General features: G+C 32.6%; 1 protein-coding gene across 4 annotated transcripts; it reads right to left on the bottom strand.

Annotated features, from left to right (window-relative positions):
• Nucleotides 1-827: 827 nt before the first annotated feature.
• On the bottom strand, nt 828-11067 carry LOC114176166 (DNA binding protein). Of its 4 annotated transcripts, XR_003602974.2 has the most exons (16): nt 10891-11067; nt 10428-10535; nt 10174-10308; nt 8185-8760; nt 7806-7953; nt 6895-7230; nt 6581-6732; nt 6163-6481; nt 4923-5491; nt 4664-4749; nt 4369-4587; nt 3803-3931; nt 2840-3211; nt 2627-2741; nt 2424-2539; nt 1146-1162 (listed from the first exon to the last, which is right to left on the bottom strand). XR_003602974.2 is itself a non-coding variant. In XM_028061112.2 (15 exons), the coding sequence occupies exons 1-15, from the start codon at nt 11020-11022 to the stop codon at nt 1053-1055; spliced, it is 3507 nt and encodes a 1168-aa protein (XP_027916913.2). In that variant the 5' UTR covers nt 11023-11061; the 3' UTR covers nt 828-1052. The 4 variants fall into 4 exon arrangements, 3 of the variants coding, with proteins under 3 accessions (XP_027916913.2, XP_027916914.2, XP_085526660.1); XM_028061112.2 differs by lacking the exon at nt 2627-2741 and having other exon boundaries at nt 828-1162; nt 10891-11061; XM_028061113.2 differs by lacking the exons at nt 2627-2741; nt 3803-3931 and having other exon boundaries at nt 828-1162; nt 10891-11064.
• Between the last annotated feature and the right edge of the window lie 13134 nt (nt 11068-24201).

Raw genomic sequence — 24201 nt, 5'->3', positions numbered from 1 at the left:
ACTTATTTGTATTTGCCTTCCCACGTGTTCGCAAGAGCTAGCTTGAGATTTTATTAGAATAACTCTAATGTAATTTCTTATCATTAGTGTGGTCCGTTTTATGTACATTGAACATAGTGTGTTAATTTCTAACCTCTTAAACAATTTTACAAAACTCTAACGCAACTCTAGTGATTTGCACATAGATCCCACTAATGTGTGATAACTGATGTGACAATTTTTTCTATAAAGAGTGAAACTAATCTACTATTTTGTTCTTCACAATCAGTTCAGTGTAAATACCTTGTTCTTCTCATTACATTGACTAATTTGAAGTTCTTTACCCCCCATTATGTAATTCTCTCCACGAACACAATAAAAACAAAATTCACACTTACAAAAGACCAAATGATGTACGATATCTCAATGAACACGAAGGATGGAATGAAAGAAACCTATACCCTAAAAACAAGCACAAAGTGGTAAAGTCCTACCGTATCCGTATCCGAACAAAGACAAAGCGTTAATGATCGCAAGAACGGACCGAACATGAAAACATACTCAAAAACCACTGATTGCCGTAGAGAACACAATCTTCATGCCTTGCTTCTCTGTTCACTTAAATTGGTTCTCCCTGACAAAGGTCTGAACTTTTGGAGTTCACCTTTTGTCTATCAAAAAAATTAAAGTTTTGCCTCTTTCCCCCACACGTGTAACACATCCAAAGAAAAAACGAAGAAAAAAATGGAAAAAGGAAAAAATATCATTTTTGTAGAGTTTTATAATCAACTTGTGGCATATTAAACGATCAAATCGACTTTCAAATTTTACAAGTGGGGCGCCTTCAATGAAAGTAAAAATTGATTGCATTTACACTAATTCACATCCCCTGGTGATGATATATACATACTATAAATTGAATATATAGTCGCTCATACAGATTAGAATTACTAATTGACAAAGAACTTGAACACTATTAGCAATTCTTAAAAATGAAGAACATTGATGCAATTCAGATACAAACAAATGATTGCAAAAGATAGGTGAGTAAAGAACACTTTTGGGTTCACCAGTTAGTCTGAATGTAGCTCAGGAAGGTGCAGATAAAGCAACAATTGTCCTCCACCAGCAACTCCCAAGGCACCTCTCGAATCATCGGTAGCAACACATGCAACATGGCCATCTGACATCAAAGACATTTCTAAAATTTGGTGAAAAACGAAAGAAATAACTTGATAGAAAACAAAATTGCCACTCATGGAAATCAATGACAAACCAGTCAACATTTTGTTTATACATCACAGATACTATCTCAAGAATGAAACCTTAAGTCTTTCCTTTTTAATTTGAAGAGGTCATGTATGTATAAAACATAAATATTAGTTAAAAAAAACGGAAATGTTTTAATAAATTGATTTTTAAATGCAAAATGAAAAAATATATAATAAAAATTGGTCAAAATGGGGTGGCATCCAATGGGAAAAGAAAAAATGTAACGGATTAATCCAATCTATATTTTACTATGAAGCACGAAAACAGCTCATCAATGGGGTATTGGGTTATGACATGTGTTAAAAACTCAGCTAAAGGGATTGAAACGTGTGTACTTACTTTTAGTAGATGAATAGTTTGTATATGCTATTCAAAATGTAATAAATTTAAAATATAATTGAGGATGAAATATAGAAATGAAATATGTACACGTAAGGAATGGAAGAATTACCATTGTATATTGTTATCTATAACAATATATAAAGGGGATTCCCCTTTTTGTGTCCACTTTTCAAAATACCAATTTTACTCCTCTAAATACAATAATTTATTAAATTTTTAAAAATTGACCATTATTTTTACAAACCTTTTATAAAATCAGATGTTTCTATTTCTTCTCTTCTTCTTTATTTATCAATGGTTAGTCTTTTATCTGTTCTGATATATTTCACTTTATTTTTAATAAATATAATTTTAATATATATATATATATATTAACTTAATATATATATATATTAATTTAATAACATTATAATATTATCACCTATTAATATAATGTCACGCATATTTAATAAATGTATACACACAGGCACGATAGCGCCTGTGTTACGCTAGTAAATTATAATGTATATATGTATATTTTAATAAAATAATATCACATTCAACTTTTGAAAGGTATAATTATTTAGAAACAGATCGATAAAACCGCCATACAAGTCCACCGGACCTATCCGCCTCTAAATAGAAACAAATTAAAGACTTTAGAAAAAACAAATAACAAAAATGTGTTTTTCTATATAAAAGAAATCATGTTTAATAACGAGTTTCATAAAAAAAAAAAATAGTCTTCTTACTAACAGTGAACAAAAAAAGATTAAATAACAAAATCAACCTTAACACATCAGTAGTGCTAAGTGGTCAAGGAAAAGGAGTGAAAAAGGAATTGAACATACCTTGGAAATGATGCAGAGTGTGAAGTTTGGCTCCTTTAGACAACTCCCACATATACACCACACCTTCGCTTGTACCGATGATTCCATAACCACAGGAAACACCAATACCGCAAGTCCTGCATAGAGTTAATACATTAAAAGATGTAAATTAAATGATAAATCTGAATTATGGAATAACCAATAACTTGGCAGCTATTACATACAGTATTATACTGAGATGTCATCAGCCCTTCTATAGATGCAATTTCATATATCTCTCTATCCATATCAGTAAAAAATATTTATAACTAATGGCTCCTTACAATCTTCATGATTAATCTGAGATTTGAATGGAAGTGAAAAATAGTAAAAACTTTCAACGGAATAAAGAACAAGACAAACTACATTCAAATTCAGAAAAAAAAACTTTATAGCACCTTATATCCAAGGGACTTCCAAAATTTATGCTATTTTTCATTACAAGTGCAAGCCTCCAACTTCTAGCTGTATGTATATCAAAACTACTCGAAGTTGAAATAGGATTTTGGAAAAATTCCTGATCAGAGTAAGTCGAGACAAAAAGCCACATAGCAACATCTTCCTCTAATGGTGAAAACCAAGAGGTCTCTCTTTGCTGTGAGTACCACGAATTGGTTGCTTTTAAGAGTTTATCAGCCTGCTCCTCCATGCTGGCATAGCTGAATCCCGAGTCTTTTGTTTGCCACTGGAATAAGCTTATTGGAAAGAACTCATGTATTGGACTTTTTATAGCGGAGAATCTTGCAACACAATTACAATTTGCAATATCCCTGGGCAAAATGTTGAAAATAGTGAATGAGATACTATCATATTAATATAATTGTAAACCCAGATTAAATGATACTTAAACTTTTCTAACGTAATTATTTCTCCCTTCTAAATTTTGAAGCAGATAAAACTAAGTTTTGAAACCTCCTAATGTTGAAGATTTGCATACAGAAGAGGGGGTCATTATGGAAGAAGTAAACAGACAAAATTCGTGTTCTGACTAACTTGAGTAAAAAGAAAATAAGATCCAATAAAAACATTAACTAATGCCCTAAATGATACTGACTACATAATGGGCAAAAAGAGTAAGTGAATTCATTCCACAAATATGATAAATTGATAACACATCTCGTAAAAATGCGAAAGCCCCACATGAATAACCCCCAAATGTATTCCTGAACAATTTGGCATAGACTTGTTAGGCTAGAGAATGTTTAAAATGTCAACATGGTCCCCAAACAACACAACAGTCCTTGAGAATGACTGGTGTATTAGGTGTTTCAGAACTAATATGAGCAATATTTGAGGTTTAAAGCACGTTGAGTGATGCAAACACAATGGGAAACCCTTTCAAGGTGAATGAGAAAGCATACCATAAACTAAATTCCCCATAGCTATTAAAACCAACAACCAAATGAGTAGACTTAGGAACCTTCTTTAACTCCACAATGCCAGGAGATGCAGTGCCATCAGCTGGAATAGTGAAGTGCTCTGTTTTTTCACTGCCAAAATATGAATGTTATATATTTAATTAAGCTAGCTATAAAACCAACAATTTAACGAGTATTGGCAATACAGACGTCATTGACAAACAGGAAGAAATTCTATTAAATTGTGGCATTTGCTCTTCTAGAAAAGAGGTCGGTAAAACTGATGGCAGGTCTTAGATTCTGAGCAAATTAACTTTAATAAAAACTAGGAAGCTTTTAAACCAAGACCAATCTGTCATAACATATCAAAAACACAGTTTGCCAAATATTCTCATGCAATCTTAGAGGAAATCCAAAGGGAATTCATATCCATGCTAACAGCTACAAAAGCAAAGGTACAATAAATCAGAAATTTGATTAAAATAAAATAAAACATTAAATATTCATACTCTGAAAGGGACATAAATGGCCCTACGGAATGTAAAGAGTGAGAAGAGTCACTAAATCACCTCCAATTTGAATTCATGACCCACACCTGCAGTTTCCCACTCTCTCCAACAGAAACAAGTCGGTTAGGTTCACACACCAATATAGAATGCGCATTGTCAACCGTTTCCAATGTTGTTACAACTGATACATAACCGTGTTCTACTTGGACAATCTTCAAAACATTCTTCTCAGACAAGACTGACGTACATTTTGAGCAAGAACAATCAATTTTTCCTTCCCTGGGATGACACACTATTTAGTTATTCTACTTAAACGGATATTACCTATCAATTGAAGCATGTAGAAACATTTAACCTGCAATTGGGGGTCTTTATGCTGCCTATTAAGACAATGTACTGTCCACCAGGAGTCAGCTGCACCCCAGATCTTTCCACCAGAGTCTAGCATAAAATGATAGATTTTGTCACTTACCAAGTAGTAGTGTACTAGGTTACATTTTGTTATGACAGCTGTACTCTAAACAGATTTTGACAGTGATCGTTTATTCAACCAAACAGTTGGAATATAAAATGGAAGAAGGGATTGAGATTGCACCAAGCAAAAAATAACTTACTTCTTTTATGAAGTTACGGTTTGGATTGGGTAACAGTATTGAGCTATGAGCCATGACAGAAGGGTATCCTAGAGTTGGTCCAGCAATGGCTACCTTGTAAGTAAACATGGTCCTGTACTGATCTGTCAGTTGGCCACATAAGACACAAACATGGACTTCATCCTCTCTTGTGCTTAAAAATAATGATGAAACAGGCATTGGGTGCAAGTAACATCCCACAAACTTAACACTGCTTCCCATAGTACTCTTGAGTTCCTGGCTTTGCAGCGGCATTGGTTCTGAAATTAATTGAGCCTCTTTGGTACCAAGACACTTATTTTCTTCAGCAAACGGGGTTGGATTCTGAGATTTTGCTAGGCTGCGTTCCACTAGATTACTATGTCCAATCAGAATATCCTGACAAGTTTGAGATGTTTGAACACACAAACCTGCAGCATCATTTGATTCACGTGGTTTATCATTTGAATTGTTTATTAGAATAACTTCCGAGGAATGTAAAGTGTCCTTGGTAGTACACATTTGAGGAGTAGGAAGTTTAAACTTGTCCCCAGAGAATACATTGCTAACACCTGCGTCGTGTTATAAAATTTGTAAGAAATGGTAATCACTGAATCAGACTGAACAAGTCAAGTAAGCAACAGCCTCAGCGCAATTATGCTTAATTCTTCACTTGAGTCCTGGCCCCAAAATAAGCTATAATTTGCTGCAACCATGATCAGTGATGCTGGATCATGTGATTGGGTTGATAATAGCTCAAGATCAGTGGACCATTGGGTATGAATACCATTATGAATACAGGTATTAGGGTACAAGATTCCTAAATCTAGAGGGTACAAAAAGTTTCTAAATCTAAGGTATGTGGGAGAATATACCATATAAAATATAAAAACAAAACAAACATTAAAATGAAATATAACTACAATTTTCATAGTGTTCACGCAGTGAGGAAAAGATATTTAAAGGCACAAGTTTTGAAGAGAATGAAACAGCAATTTGTTCATTTACTAACATATTGTTCTGCATGGACTAGTTTATGCTTGATCCAATTGAGTATTGGGTGGCCATTCGTACCCAATAAGTACAGGAACCAATTTGTGCATCCAGTATGGGTATAACTACCAAGGAGGACAGTGCACCATAGCTTGACATGAATCTCAGTTCAAAAATAACTGAAAAATTACTTTGCAATATGCCATATTTATAATAATTTTGTCAATGTCAAATGTCATAAACACATTACCTCCAGTGAAATCCTGAGCAGATGGCAACTCCTTTTGTGCAGAACTGAGACTAACATGTGCAGGATTTTCTTTCACATCTAAGTAGTCATCATCTCTTCTTTCAGAATTAACCTGATCCTTAACAGACATTTCATCTAGAACAGATTCAGGAATGCATACATCAAAATTCTGAGGACTTTCTTCAAAGTCCACCACTGAAGCATGACTTGTGGATGTTATGTTTGGCATCTCATGACCAAGAAACTGCTGTGAACACATTTCTATATTGAAACTAGATCTACCAGCTTCAACAAGATCAGTACATAACGTTTCCTGATTCTATAGGCAAGCAGGAAGGTCAAGTGGGTTTTGTTAGATACACAATGTCATGGATGGATTTGATAATGGAAGGGAAGGGCTTATGAACCGGGAAGTTACCTTGTTTTTATAATCATCACATTGGCTATATTCAAAACTGTCAGGAACGATACACTTCATATGCTCAGAATTAGGAGTGCCTGTATGTGGGTCTGTATGCCCGTGTCTCGTCTCTCCATTTCCCCCCTGAGCAGCCTCTATCATTATTACATCTGCCATATAAACATTTTTTTAATAATGCATAAGGATATATAAATGCTCAAACATGAAAATGAAAACATAGATTGAAATGACAACATACTATATCAAATGTTTTGACACAGACAGTAATAACAAATGCTTAGAAAAAATATTCTAGATAAGGTAATATTTACCAGATGAGGGTACATCCAAACTATGTCCAACTTTAACATGTTCGTCCTTGAAATTGACCTGAGAAGGTGGCATATCTGCAGGACTAATGATAAGCTCCATATCTGTTGAAACAGACCTCAGTAGAGGAACTGCCTGAGGAAGCAGAAGTGACATCATTGAGTTTGCTACATCATGGCCAGCTGGACCAAAGTCACCTTTTTCAGAGCATGGATTTGAATTAGATTTGACCGCATTTTCATGCTCTGCATTTAACAATTCTCCAGAGGTGACCTCACAAGCTGTCTCAATGTAAGCATTTTTATCCAGTTCACTTGCAGCAGAATCAGGATTATTTTCTGCAGTGTACTAGAGTAAGTGATCCGGTTCAACAGGAAAATAGAGAAGATAAAAGGGAAATGTGACAGAAAGCAGCTATTAAAGGATACTTTTGTAGAATGAAGAAATATTGATATTAATAAATAGAAAAAAGCTTAAACATACTGATAAAAAGATTCCAAGAGATTTTACAAGATGTGTTTTTGATGAGAACTACATTAGAAAAGCCAAAGACCACCCATAAATTTATAAATATTGTATTATAATTAGTGGAATCAACAAATGTCGTATATTTGACAATACCACAAGGCATTTCACACTTTTATTCTGTAAAGAATACACTACACTATTCAATAATGCCAAAGTTATTAAGCAGTATCACCTAATATTTAATAACCCAAATTGCAAAGGTTTAAAATTAGATATAAACCCCAAATGTTATAGAAAAAGTCAAATAACTGACTATGTCAACATCTTAGCCAAAAAGTCTTCCAACCCATCAACTGAAATGAGCATGAGATGCAAGATTGCAGGTGTAGAAAATCATTAAAAGTGAAAAGTAATAGGTTTTATAGTACAAACAAAATACAAGTACCTTGCACAAAATCCAGGGTATCAGGAGCACACAGATCAATGTCAATACAACCTACATACTCCTTAGAATGTGACTGCATTAGTTTATTGTCTTCAGATTTCACCAACAAATTAGGCATCTTCAACTCCACATCATGCGACCTATGAAGCTGCAAGAAGTTAAGATATTTTCTTCTATAACAAAATGAACCATAAATTTTATTTATACCCTATCTCTGGGAAAGTTTCAACTGAATCTTATGCTTTTGAGTTTATCAAGATCAAGAGAAGGGAAGAACATGTTTTTAATGATAACCATTCAATAGATTGCGTTTTATGAAGCAACATGTTTCCAATTAATATTGTCCACTAGAATATAACAAGTTTAAAGGTATGCTTACAGGTTCTTCTGTGGACAAGTTTTCAGTCAGTTCTTTAGCCCTGCAATTTTCAGAAAAGAGAAAACCAGCTGATCCTTCAGAAGGCACAGCTCCCACTTCTTTATTATTATAAATTTCAAGAGGATTCAGCAGAAAATCATTTTTGGATGAAATGCAATTACTGCTTTTACAAACGGAAGATGCCCTTTGCAATGGAGCTGGCACACCTATATGATTGTGGACCTCAGTTACTTCTGAACTATAATGGGTTGTAGAACTCCCCTGACCACGACTCTTCTCATTCTTTACATTTGAGGGTTCACTACCTATGAGTTCCGGAGATTGAGGTCGAGCTCGAACATTTAATTTTTTGTTTTTAAGTTCACATCTGCTTCTCTTCCTTGTAACATGTGATTTTCCGAGGTAAAGTAGTAAATTAGGATATGTGCCTACATTTGGGCAGCAATCATCATGATCTGCTCTAGCAACCCCCTCACAGGTGTTTGGGGATACCAAGCTCCGTTCTGCTATTTCATTTACATTTGTTACCAGTTCACGGAGCAACCTCTGGATAGACTGGTTTTTGAACCCAAAAAACTGCATATGATGAAAATAAAATAAAATATATTAAGCCAACATATAACTATATTAAAAACAATATAGTAAAAAAGATGCACGATTATGAAATAACACAAAGGAAAAAGAGGGAGAATTATGAGATTGATCAACCCATAATGGTTACAAATCCTATAAATTCCACACTTTTAGATACCTTTATGAAGAAGAAAGTTTATTTAACAGAAAAAAGGAAGGGTTTAAAGTAGAGTAAAATATCATATCCTCACAAACAAAAGAAAGGAAACAGAAAAAATAAGCAAGGTCGTTAATATGATAAAGCTTTCCAACTCCACTGCATATATCCCAGAACTAGAAGACTTGTTAAAGAAACCATGAATGGAACCAAAGAGAAGTTAAAAAAACTTAATCAATGACAACATAAGATACAGGGTTGTTCTTGCACAATTGCACATTGCATAATAAACTTATGTTGCTAGGAGCAGGTCATAATTGGTTTTATCTCTATCACATGCCCCTTTGGCTTAAAGTTATGCAAAATTTCTACTTCAATTAAAAGGATATAAGAAGCAAGAATTAAACTCTTAATCACTGGAGTCTTAGATATAGTTCATACAAACCTGAAGACTAGTAACCCAAAACCTAGCCATCAAGGTTGGAAAACCAAAGGTCATATGAACTCCTAGTAAAAATCCCATGTGGAACTCAAATTCCATAATTGGCATTTGGATCCTAATTCCCATCATCCCTAACATCCTTAGCCACACAGGTGGCCTGTGTTTGATGCCTCTAGAAGCCCAAGGAGCAGAACACTGTAATGATGGAATCACAATCCACAGAAGTATTTGCAACTAAGAGGCATGGTGGAAGTCCATAATGCCATATTAACGACCAAGTCTTCTAAAAGTTTAAGCTGTAAGGTAGTGATCCATAAATGATTTTATCTCTTAACAGAAGTTCACTTGCTGAGACAAATGTAAGGTTTGCTTCCTTAAAACCAAATTCATCAAATAAATAACTGTCCCAGTTTGGTCTTCATTGCATGCATAATACGTATGATCAGTTATATAGCATAAATGATTGACAGAGAATGCAGGGGAAAACAACATGCTACTGGTTACTCACTCTAACCTTTTTTATGTGAAAACTGATAATAGTCCGAAAAAACATTTAGTTTTATATTTTAACATTTAAAGCCTAGTTGTTTCTTACTTTATCCTAAAAATCAATAATAATATCATTGTTGATGAAGAATCTATTTTGTCCGTGACTGACTAAGGTAAGATGTAAGATATAAGAAACAGAAAGCATAGTATGGATAAAATATCATATTATAGCAAACAAAAAACATGGTAACATACAACATAGAAAGGGAAATTTCTGGAAAAATCAGAAATTTTACAAAATGATTTAGTCAACATCACAGATTTCTACCTCCAATCCATCCATCCTAGATGAAAGTCTCTTCCCATGCCAAATCTTGATGCGGGGGCAACTTTTCTTCTGAAATTCCTCCCATGGTTGGTCAGGAGTTTTCCCAGAATATGAATTCCCATCATCAGAAGAAATCTGCATTTACAGTACACAACTGAATCTGTTCAATAAAACCCAAAGCAAAATGTGAACCTTTATCATATTACATCAAACTTTAAAACATAAATAAAACAAATAGAAGCCCAAATACGAACCAAAAATGTAGGGCCATTGACACCTTCACAAATTTCCATCTTAAAAGTCGTCCCATTATAAGCTCGAACAGCCTGATAACCAACAGGATATGGATACCGATCTTTTCCCTGCAATGTACTCAACGTAAATGCATTACATCAGTCACCAAAGAAAAACAAACAAAAACAAATTGTTAATCCCGCACAAATCCCGATTTCCCATGCAATGATCTTTGATATTTCAGAACAAAACAAAAAACACATTTTTCAATTAAATTGCAAAAGCAGCATAAAAAACATTTTTATTTCTAAAGCAACCTATACGGCAACGCAATTTTACTAATAATCTATAAATTTCGTCAAAGATGGTTATTACGAGAGAAAAAAAAAAACAAAGAGTTGATGAAGAGTAAAAGAAACTGAAGAATGCGAATCGATTGTGTGAAACGGCGGGAAAGACAAAAAGGAGGGAATGGAATCAAACCCTAGAGGTAGTCCAGTACTTCTTGTCCCATGCTCCTTTGTAGAGTGAACCGATGGAGATTATTTCGAGGCCATCGCCACTGTCCTCTGTTTCTGCTTTCGCTGCTTTCTCACCGCTTCGAGTCTTCGCCATTGGGTTCAGTGAGAAGCTGCCAACGTCTCAGAGAGAGAAAGTGCAACAAAATTATCTATATATGGCGGGAAAGTTTAGCTTTCACCAATTTCACAAATGTTTCCCTCCATTTTAATTTATTTATGGACTTATTTAACCGATTAAACTTCACAGATAATAAATTGAGTTAAATCTGATAAAGTTTAACTCGATCCAGTGTGACTGATACAAATTTAGGTAAGAGCAATTCATAGATATATGAATAGACTAAATTTTAAATCAATAATTATAATTTACTATAATATATATCTGTATAAAATTTATATATTAAAATATTATTTTAAAAAAGTATCTTTTAAACTATAATTATTGTTTTAAATTTCACTTTCTTTTAAATGTGGTCAAAACAATCCGAAGTTAAACTAAAGAAAATTATTTTATCCATTTTAGATGTTGTCAGGATTATCTCTTTCCCTGTTTTATATAACCTGCCTAACTTGTTAATTTATTACTTAATGGTTCTATTTTCAAATATTACGGGAATAATAAAAATACCCATGATATATGCGCATAAAATTTGTGATGATAAATAGTATTTATGAATGGGTTGGATATGGTATAATATTATCCAATTCGTTATTTTAAAACTTAAAATTAAAACTATATTTTATTAAGTTAAATTTAATAATATTAAAATTATATTTTATTAAGTTAAATTTAATTAAATTTAATATTTAATTTATATATTATATTATTTTTATATAATTTTATTTAAAAAATATAAAATATTTTTTTTAAATATCAAAAGTATGTAGGTAATTATGGGTAACCACGAATTTTAAAAAATCCGCAGGTATTTTTTTAAATGGGTACTCGAAAGGTAAACAGACGGGTAGCGGGTAGATATTTTTCTTGCGGATCGAGTTACGGGTAGGCACAATCTATACCCGACCTGACTCGTTGTCATCCCTACTCTTAACCACCATTACAATTAGGGATTAATGGGGATAATAGGATATGAGTAGTAGTTCTCCCATATCCTATCTGCGGGATTAGGGATGTAAACGGGGCAGTTAGGATACGGGTAATAGCTCCCTCATACCCTATCTGCTGGATAAATATTCGTCTCGTATCCATATCCCTGCGGGTATCCGCATATTTTTTTAATATTCATGGGTACCCGCTGATATTTACAAAAAAAAATATATTTAATAATGTATTTTAATCATAAATTCAAAAGATACAATGCATGACATTCATAAATTTCAAACAAAGTGTAAATAACCCACATAAATGGTGTTGAATGACAGTTTACAAAGAGACCAAAATATTTTTAAATAAAACCAATGGATAAAAAATAACCCATTTAAAATTGATGTGTTAATGTTTTAATCATTTTTTTTTAATTTAAAGTAGAGTATAGCGAGTATGAGTATCAACATATATGGATACTATGATATAGGTACTCGTCCGGTTAACACGCACAATATAAAAAAATACACGTATCCATTACCTGTATATATTTATCTACAATATTCATTTCCTACCTATTGTGAATTTTATCCGTAGATAACTACAAGTACAATTTTTTTTTTTTACATTTCTAATTACAACAAGAAAACACTAAATTTATATAGAAGAAATAATGTGATTATGAATAACTTAATCGTTAACAAAGCCATAATTTAATAAATTAGGTTAGTATTTTTAATTTTCGACTTTAATTTAATTTATTTATTTTAAATTAAAATAATTTATAGAATCAATTTCTTTTATCATATTATTTGAATAATACAAATATATAATATTATAATTTAAATAATTGATATTTATAAATTTAATTTTTATTATTAATTATAATATAATAGTTTATTATGTAAAAATAATTATTATTTAAATTTATCTAATTAAAAATATTAATTGATCAGTTACTAAATTTTAAAAAATTATAATTAACTATACTTGAAACAAAAAATTTAATTGGCCTGCCAATTCACCTTTTAACAATACTAGCATACACACATGTGCTATCGCGCCGGTGTATACGCATTTTTTAAATATAAATAATAGTATTTTAGTAGGTGATATGTATAAAATAAATTTATATTTATATTTATATTTATTAAAAATGAAATGAAATGATAAAAATAAAGTGAAATGAATAGAAAAGTTAATTATTGATGAATAAAAAAATAAGATAAACAATTTTATAGAAAATAAGTAAAATAACCATTAATTTTAAAAAATAATAAATAATTATATTATAAAGGATAGAATTAATATTATAAAATGTAGAAAAAAAAAATCCCCCTTATTATTGATACAGATAACTTAGGGTTTTCAATTTTTTTTACTATTTCATACTTATTCTCTCTCAACCTTTTTTATTTAGTTACTCACCTAGTTTGCCACTCGTCCTAAAATCATGAATGCAAGTTCCATTATACAACAAATATAGTATGTTTTTTCGATTCTGAACATTAATTTGGTTTCTTCTTAACAAAATATTCAAAGAACAATTATAAAATCATTGGTTTATGAATATTCTTTCATAAATAAAATTGTTATAATTTTTTTTTAAAAAATAATGACACAATTAACCATAGAAACTAAATTGAGACCTTGATGACGTTTCTTTGAATAATTACTTGTCAGAAGAACTTTATGAAGTTATTATGATAGGATGGAAGCTACTGTTTCATGAGTAAAAATATTTATTCTAAATGAAGATTGAATATTTTAAGAAGAGTTATTTTATAATGTTTAGTATACAAATACTATTTTTAGGTAAACATCCGATTATAATGTTGTTATTGAAGTAATTAACTTATTTATTATTTTATATTAATGAGAAAGACTTCAACATTATTTTCCTCAGAAAACTAAGAACATGCAACAGTTTCTTTAGAGTTTATCGTGACGTACTAATTTTTTTTTTTCTCTTACTTATGCAATTTTAAAATATTATATACTATTTAAAGAAAAGGCTTAAATATCTTTTTGTCCTCATTTTCGTAGTGTTTGTTACAGATAGTCCTCATTTTGACAGAATGTTTAAAATGGTTCCCATCTTTACCGAATGTTTAAAATGATCCTCATTTTCGCAATTCGTGTTTTATTTGGTCATTTTCTGTAACGTCGTTTAAATCATTAACAGAGCATTGTACATGTGGCACAGTTTGTATTAGGGTGTGTTACGTGTACTGTACATATGCCTAATTAACGTTAATTTTTCAATTTAGGAGAAATTTTGCAATTAGAGAAACTTCTTCATCTTCGTCTTTCTTAAGCTCGGATTTGCAGAAGAAGCAGCTAATACTTGTCATTTCATCATTGGATTGCAATTACGCTCTTCATTTCAATTTTCCAGTTAATCATCTCAGCAGTTTAGGATGAAATTACATATTAGGAGGAGGCCATGATAGCAGCTACAAACGTCTTAGTTATTTGTTGGAATTTCTGATGTAGAATTCATTATTGATGTACTGCATTTTGACTTTCCTTCAACTTCGTTCAATTTCACTTTTGTCAAACATTGATGTAGTGCATTTTGATGAGGATGAATTAATGTTATGAACTTCTTTCAGACTTAGATCAATTTAATTTTTCCCAAGCTTAGATCAATACCATTTACTTCAATGCTCAGATTAAGATGTCATTTTGAACATGTTGGGACTAATCAACATAATCAAACTAATTCATTTCTTCATTTAACAATAGTACAAAACAAATTGGACTTTAAAAGATTACACACAATAACGGTACGAATAATACAATAACAACACAAGTGAACCCTAATACTAATTGCAGTCTCTTCTCAACAACCTTCAATGAGTTCTCCAAATCATTAATATGTCTACTTTGTGTCATGATGATGACATCCTTTTCATCAACACCACCATTTGAAAAAGTTGCAGCCCACATTATTAGAACCACCACTATGTAAATCAATAAACCAAAAATTAAAACCAATTTATTATTAACACAAAAAATAAAAACAGATTGTACCCAAAATTTTCTACCAATATTCTTTGGAGTTTTTGTCATCCTTAAAGTTGTCATCTCTCTGCAGCTACAAATCAGGATTAATCCATTTCTCGTTGAACCACCAACAGTGCACGAAGTGATACAACACGGTTGCCTCCAACGATTACAACCAGAAGTAAAGGAAGAAGATTGAGACCGTGACATACCTATATAATGAGATTGTAGGAAGAAGAAGATTGCAACAACACCAATTAAAAATGGAGGAACAAGATTGCCAAAACTCACCAACTGCCCAAACATTCCTTACCAAAACCCTAGCTCACTTATTTATCCTCAAATATCTAATTACCACACCTGTGCAGTACAAGTAACACACCCTAATACAAACTGTGCCACATGTACAATGCTCCGTTAATGATTTAAACGGCGTTACAGAAAATGACCAAATAAAACACGAATTGCGAAAGTGAGGACTATTTTAAACATTCGGTAAAGATGGGAACCATTTTAAACATTCTGTCAAAATAAGGACTATCTGCAACAAACACTACGAAAATGAGGACAAAAAGGTATTTAAGCCTTTTCTTTAAATAGTACATAATATTTTAAAATTGCATAAGTAAGAGAAAAAAAAAATTAGTACGTCACGATAAACTCTAAAGAAACTGTTGCATGTTCTTAGTTTTCTGAGGAAAATAATGTTGAAGTCTTTCTTATTAATATAAAATAATAAATAAGTTAATTACTTCAATAACAACATTATAATCGGATGTTTACCTAAAAATAGTATTTGTATACTAAACATTATAAAATAACTCTTCTTAAAATATTCAATCTTCATTTAGAATACATATTTTTACTCATGAAACAGTAGCTTCCATCCTATCATAATAACTTCATAAAGTTCTTCTGACAAGTAATTATTCAAAGAAACGTCATCAAGGTCTCAATTTAGCTTTTATGGTTAATTGTGTCATTATTTTAAAAATAAAAATTATAACAATTTTATTTATGAAAGAATATTCATAAACCAATGACTTTATAATTGTTCTTTGAATATTTTGTTAAGAAGAAACCAAATTAATGTTCAGAATCGAAAAAACATACTATATTTGTTGTATAATGGAACTTGCATTCATGATTTTAGGACGAGTGGCAAACTAGGTGAGTAACTAAATAAAAAAGGTTGAGAGAGAATAAGTATGAAATAGTAAAAAAAATTGAAAACCCTAAGTTATCTGTATCAATAATAAGGAGGATTTTCTTTTTTTGCTACATTTTATAATATCAATTTTATCCTTTATAATATAATTATTTATTATTTTTTAATGAGGATTATTCGCAACAAACACTATTAAAATAAGGATTATCCGCAACAAACACTCATTACACACATCTATTTGTTATTTTAAATAAAAAGTAGACGGTAAATCTCATTTTATTATAAAACAAATAAAATAAAACAATTCATAACAATATTTAAAGACATGTCAACTCGATAAAATGTATAATTACACGGTTTTTTAAAAGTTCAAACCATACAAAATATATTATTTGTACAACAATATCAAATCTTTAAAAATATTTCTATATTGAACGTACTAACCACTCTGATATCTGTTATAATATCGAGACTCTTATTACAAACTCTTCATCCTTTAGAGATGTTTCTAAACCTGCATCTTCATCTGCTCACACCAAGATGATGATCATCGCAAACGAAGAAAATAACACAAGACCACAAAGTACAATGATAAGTTACAAGACCACAAAGTACAATGATAAGTTAGTATACAAAAGAGTTGTTCTAAAATCATTTAAATCATATTAATTATAATTCATACATGGGTAACTACAATTAATTCACATAACTGCACACAAATAATTGACACTAAACTCGATTATCTAGATACATGCATTTGGAATCGAAATCACTAGAGACTTGCACTTGTAGTGGCCTCTACTACTTTGGGAGTCATTGTCAATGGGTTTCATCCTACCACACACATTATTAATGTTAATCAATGATCATATAAGTCCATTATCCTACCATAGACTAGGACCTCCTTCTACTATCACCACATGAACCATTATACTCTATTTGAGTCTGAATGATCATTAGAGTTTCAGGATATCATCTTACTTGAATCCATAGTTCAATGTATACAATAAATTAACACCACCACCATAAAATCTCCCCATGAGATCCATAAAATTACGTCAAACACATACAATACTCGTGTGTGTGTGTGTATATATATATATATATATGTATATATATATATATATATATATATATTCACAAACCCATTATCATCCCAGTTTCACAACAATACTTTCACAATCATGTACATCCTTAATCATATTTTCATATTCACACATTAATAATTCCAACTTAAATTTCAAATATCAAAACAATCACATATTTTACAAAAACATACCAAGTCAAGTCTCAAAATAGCAACATCATCCATGCATAACTTCATACAATCACATAACTTCATACTAATTGAAAACTACACCTTTGTGTTGTGTGATATGATGTTCAACCGTGTAGATTGGTCTGACCACCACCCCATTAAGACAACTTCTCAACCTTTGTTCCAAAAGCTTGAACTATCATTTACGCTTGACCAATAATTTGTATCTACTATACAAAACTCAACTTTCATATGCTCTTTACCACCTCTTATAGGTTGTACCAAAATCTACGGATAACCTTGGTTACCAATTTTTCAAACATGTTAGACATCATTATCACACCACATTTTTTCCTTCTTGAAGCACCATTTAATTGACTTGATCACACACGACTTCGGTATACTGACAATATTTGAACACCCTTTATCACCCCTATCCATAACCACCCCCATAACATCATACTTCCATTACTAACTTTGGCCACTAGGTAACAACGTCCATAACAATGCTAACCCATTTCCAAACAAGAACTTCCAACTGTTGCAACCACCATACTCATTATAGCACTCCATCTTCATTTCTAATCCACTAACCTGTAACCATCCTTCCACCATATCCTTAGAACCACATTTTTTCTTAACTTGAAATCATTAGTTTAATCAGTACCTAACAGCCCTACGATACATTTCAAATTAGGATTGTTCGATTTGCCTTTTTCCCAACCATTTTGAGAAACTCACTAGTTATAGTAAGATGACTACACTAATGAAATTTCCTTACAACTTCACTTCCCAACTTAAGCACTTATACTTCTCCACCAACTTACTCATACCTTTTTAAGCATCTACTTTCACTTCTCACTTCTCACTTCTAAGTTGATACCCCCCTCTTGAAACCATAGCTCAAATAATCTTTTACTTCTTCTGTCCATTTCCTCTTATTCAACTCTACACTTCGACCTCTGGATGGTCATTGAATACCTTTAATTAATCTACATAAGAATGACACATTTGCTGTTTTTAGAGCACTCCTAACTACATCAACCACCAAGTCATGAGTAAGACAACTTTTCTCATGCACTTCTTACCATTGATAAGCATAATTTACCATTATTCTGCTGCGCTACTCTAATTCATACACAAACTCACTTCTAGTGTGTTGAGTCATAATAGACCTCAAAGGCTTACTTGTGCCAAGAATGATTAGCATTGAAGCATCGATCAAGCTCTTCTTCAACATCCTGAAGACTGTCTTCACACTTGAGAGACTGATAATGTCCATTTTTACCTCTTTTTGTGTGCTTATTGTCAGGAATAAATAAACTATTTCCTAGTTTTTGTCTTGTTATATCTTTAAGTTTAGTGTGTTTTGTATTATTTTTTTGCTTTAGCTATTTTATGTTTGTTTTGCCTATAATCTCTCTTTTAAGTGTTAAATAAGTTAGTAGGAAACATTTGTTGTGGAAGAAAACAAACAAGAACTCAAGGGAGCATGATTCAACAAGAAAAATTTGATTTTGAAGCAAATACCCACGTCGGGCGTCATTGGAATCACACCCAATGCTTCAAATACATAATGCTGTCAAACTGCCCAAGGCTGAGCGATGGAAAACTGGGGATGAGTGCCACAAGACTGAGTGGTGGAAAGTGGGCTGAGCACTATTCAATTCGTAAAATCTGGCGCTGAGCACTGTTGAGACAAGGTTGAGCATTGCTGAGACAAGGCTGAGCGTTGTTGAGACAAGGTTGAGCGGTGACGTCGCTGACATGTAAAAAAAGGGTTTTTAATCTTGTTTCTTGTGAGGGTATGGACCATTCCTCATTTTTGATGATAAAGAAACACTTTTGGGTGCTTTGAGAGCCTATTGGAGGTTGCTAGGAGTGTTGGGAATCTCTCTCACTTCTCCTTGGGTCTTCTCCTCCATTTGGTTTCCACCTTTGTGGGGTTGAGAGGAAGATGAGTTGCGAATTGGAGATGAGACGCAAATGAGAGGCGCAATTGGAACATAGAGCAATCAATTACCAAGAACCTTGGGAGAGAGTTTGCTTCTTCTCTTTGGTTTCCATTTCTTCCCTATCTCTTCAATTTGTAAAACCTAGGTTCTCCACCATGGAGAGCTAAACCTATTTGTTGAGATTAAATGTAATGAACTGAATTCTTGTGTATTGTGTGATGTTAATACATATGCTTTCCATTTCTCTATTAGTATTTGATTTTCGTGCTTAACACTTGCTTTGGTTTGGCCACCCATGCATGATTTGTGGTTCTTGGGGTGTTGGAAAATGTCTCTTGAACCTAGAACTGAAATTGAATGCCTAATGGAGCTTGTGTATAAGGATAGAACATGATTTATTAGTAATCTTAAGACTCTTGAACTTAATGCATGATTTCACTTGTTGAAGACTCAAAAAATTGGAACTTGATGAGTTATCATAAACTCAAAGTCGTTAGGAATAGGATTTGAGTATTCTTGTGAGTTGATTTTGACTTGAAATTGAAATTGAGATGTTTGTGAATGAATGAGAATAAAGTGAATGAAATCTAGTTTCGACATTTGTGTATAATCTATGTTAAATTTCTGTTGCACACCAACTATTTGATAAAATACCAAAAAGAGTTTCTTTGTGTTATTATGAGCTTTGTTATTTATTTGAGATTTGAATTGTGAGATTTGTCATGTGTTGCACAAGTCCCTATGAAGAGAACTATATATTTATTACTTTCTACGTGCGACCGATGCACTTGTCGTGTTGGTTTTTCAGCTAACAGAAACTTGCCACAAAACCTTGATAACACCAACAGTCTGCTTGAAATTCCTTACCTTCATCATGTTTCCACTCTTTAAGACCACAAGTCTTGAAAGCCATTCGTCCCTTATCTAACACTTACCCTTGAATGATTTAACATACCACTAACTCTCCTCCAAGATCCACCAAACTCATCGTTATTCTAATGATTACATTGAGTCTACACCGTTACATCTCTAATAGTTCCCCAACCCGCTTCATTTATTTTTACACTCTTAGCAAGAACCACCCAATTAGGAACTATTGGCATTGGTTATGCTTCAGACACTGATGCAATAATGAACCCCACCACTCCTATGTAGAAATTCTAGTACCTGCTTCGGAAACATGTTTAGAAACTCTTCCATAACTGATATCTTTTGTGTTTATTCTTCCTTTGCCTTTGTTAAAAACCTCTGATTCACATGACACTCTTTCCCCACCTTTCAGTTTGCTCCTCACTTGATACACAACCATTGATTTATCTTTTTGAATCAAAGAATATCATTGCGTTGAGTATCACATCCCATAGGAATGAGATTTGAAAAAAACAACTAATTTTATCTCTGATATTATATCCGAATCTTACAAAGGAAACAATTCAATTGACTTGAACTCGAATCCTTTGCTCACCATGAGACATGCCATATATCCGAGAAATCTTCACTTGGCCGTAACGGTAGAAAAAGCACCAACTAAACTCCAACTCCCCGTTGCATACAACCATGACTCATTCACCATACTGGTGACACCAAGAGGTATACAACTCCAAACGGAACCAAAATCCTTAGTCTAAGCACCACTTTGTAAATAGTATCTTTGAAATAGACCACTCATGCTAATCATATCGACACCAGCTATCACGAACACCCTTTTTGGCTACGCAAGACTTTTCTTCTCCTTTAATCCTTTATTGTGCTCTGACATCACTAGTTTTGCCTTTCCTACAAGATCAAACTTAACAATGCACTTCTTCTTCCAACACTTGAAATCCCCCACCTCAACCAAGTCAAACTTTTCTCCGGTGTAAACCACTTTATTTGGAACATCCTTTTTATTCTCCACTTCAATGCTGGTAACTGTTGAGAAAGTCTAGCTATGTCTTATTGATGTTGATTTGGTATAAAACCCTTAATATACTCCCTTTCGTCACATGATTGTTTTTCCCCTTTACTTGGAAAACACCACCCTGCTGGATTAATCTTCCAAGCTCTGCCTCAACTTAGCTTCCCACTTGAAATTTACCTTCCTTATACCCTTCATGGTCTCTACTATTTTTAGCCTTAGCCTCAAACGTTCTACAACTTTCCACCTCAGACCTTAGACATTGTTGGGATGTAATACCAATTTGATTTCTCAAACCTTGTTATACAAGTGCGCACCAATATCTTCCCTTATTCTAACCTCTTAACTCAACTCCTCTTGCAAAACTTGTAGTATTCGTCATAAGAACCTATTATTGAAGCTCCCTCAGTCCAAAGCGTTGCTTCTAAACTCCAACATCATATCTTAACCTACTAAAACCAAAATTTAGCTTTCCTCATCCACCGATATACAACCCTCTACATATTCACATCTTCGAGCAAGAGATTGTCTCAAAGGCCTTACCCAACCCTTGCAAAGGTAAACAAGTCAAGTTTGACCTTGAATATGCATTTCTCTACCACTACAAACACCAAACACAAACCAAAGTGCGCAAACATGACAAAAAAAGGTATAGAAGACAAAACTCAAACTATAATTGTACTCCCCTTTTCCCAAACCTTTAAAATTAAGAAAGAAAAACTATCTTTGATATATGAGTGTGCACTCTCATCACTCTACCAAGACATTTTCTGTTCTTAATGCTTCCAACCCTTTAAACAAACTCCACTAAACTCAAACTCTTAAACAAGCTAGACATGACAAACTCGCAACCCTCATGTCATCCTAAGGAAGAAATGCTCTGATACTATTAATGTAACATCTCATTTTACTAGTATAAAACTAATTAAATAAGACATTTCATAATAATATTCAAAAACAAATTAACAAAATAAAAAAATATAATTATACAGTCCTTTAAGCGTTCAAACTATAAACAATATACTATTTATAAAACAACACAAAACCTTTAAAGGTATTCCTATATTGAACGTACTAACTACTCATACCTTTGCCACAATCTCACGACTCTAACTACGAACTCCTCATCTTTCAGAGGTGCCTTTAACTCTGCATCTTCATCTACTCCCACCAAAATGGTGATCATCGCAAAAGAAGAAAATAACACGAGACTACAAAGTGCAAGAGTAAGCTAGTATACAAAAGTGTTGTCCTAAGACCATTTAATCATATAAATTATAATTCATACATGGGTAACTACAATTAATTCACATAACTACACACAAATAGTTGACACTAAAGTCGATTATCCGGATACATGCACTTGGAATCAGAATCACTAGAGACTTGCACTTGTGGTGGCTTCTACTGCTTTGGGAGTCATTGCCAATGAGTTTCACTCTACCACACACATTGTTAATGTTAATCAATGATCATATAAGCCCATTATCCTACCCTAGACTGGGACCTCCGTCTATAATCACGACATGAACCATTCTACTCTATTTGAGTCTGAATGATCATTAGAGTTTTAGGATATCACCTTACTTGAATCCATAGTCCAATGCATATACTAAATTAACGACACCATAAAATCTTCCCATGAGACCCATTGAATTACGTGAAACACATACAATACTTGTGTGTGTGTGTATATATATATATATATATATATATATATATATATATATATATATTCACAAACCTAATGTCATCACAATTTCACAACAATACTTTCACAATCACGTACATCTTTAATCATACTTTCATATTCACATATCAATAATTCCATTTCAAATTTCAAATACCAAAACAATCACATATTTTACAAAAAACATACCAAGTTAAGTCTCAACATACCAACATCATCCATGCATAGCTTCATACATCATATTTTTAAAATTAACTCAATCAATCATAGGTTAAAAAGTAAGGAATTAAAATTTTGAGTATTCTCGCTTAAGCTAGATTTTCCTTGCTTGAGCTAAAAGACTCTCGCTTAAGCTAAAAATTCCCGCTTAAGTTAGAATAGCAGATTTCACCTGTTTTAAGCATGCAAAACCATAAAACACAAACCATCACAAATTTTACATGTACTTATCAATTCTACACATCAAAACACAACAATTCAAGCAATTCAATCTATCAAATTATAACATGCTAGACAAATTTTACTTCCATCAAAAGAAATAGTTTCCCTCACCTCAAACGTAGACCAAAGCTGAGACAACGAAGAACCCCCAATATGATTTTTGAGTTGTAAAACCCTAATTACACCTAAAGGAACCAAAACTCAAGAACACATAAACAAATTAGAGCTCTAATCATGATCAAAGTGAAATTAAAACCTCAAAAATAGAAAAAAGAGATGAAAGTCATATTATCAACTTACTTGAAGGTAGAAACTGTTCGGGTGGATTGAAAGAGAACTCCACCATGAACCCAAATCTACCCTCTAACTCAAGAAAAGATGAAGATTCAAATGAGAAAGATAAAGAACAAGGTTGGGTTGAAGAGGATAAAGAACTGAAGTTGAGAGAAAAGAGAGAGGCTTGTGTTTAGAACTAAGGCAGTTGAGACTCTGCTTTAAAAGAATGAGTTTTTACATAGATTAGTCTATGGACATTGTGTAAAAGGAGTTCACGTGAGCAATGATGGCAGGAATAATGAAGGTGACCAAAATAGGTTCTATCAGGATGATTAGTGGGGATCCATCAAGAAGGAATAAGCGTGTTGATTATTGTCTCTTAACTTTCACAGTATTGTTTTGTGTGTCTATAGTCCATTGCATTTTCGAGAAAATCGCCTGGATCAATACAGTAAATTGTCTAATGTAAGGGGAACCATCTATCCACGTATGGTAATATATACCTATATGCATATTTATTTTATTATTTTCGAA

This window comes from Vigna unguiculata, chromosome 3, assembly GCF_037176805.1.
Source record: "Vigna unguiculata cultivar grain cowpea cultivar isolate G323 ecotype 2 chromosome 3, ASM3717680v1, whole genome shotgun sequence".
NCBI classification, from domain to species: Eukaryota; Viridiplantae; Streptophyta; class Magnoliopsida; order Fabales; family Fabaceae; genus Vigna; species Vigna unguiculata.
This window is presented reverse-complemented; position numbering and strand designations above follow the sequence as displayed.

Excerpts from the sequence above, each read along its gene's own strand:
- LOC114176166 (XM_028061112.2), bottom strand. The coding sequence starts at position 11,022 with ATGGCGAAGACTCGAAGCGGTGAGAAAGCAGCGAAAGCAGAAACAGAG. Across the intron at positions 6,733-6,894 it reads TTTGGATGTACCCTCATCTG|ATGTAATAATGATAGAGGCT; the intron begins GTAAATATTACC and ends TTTATATGGCAG. Across the intron at positions 2,540-2,839 it reads GGAAGTCCCTTGGATATAAG|GACTTGCGGTATTGGTGTTT; the intron begins GTGCTATAAAGT and ends AACTCTATGCAG.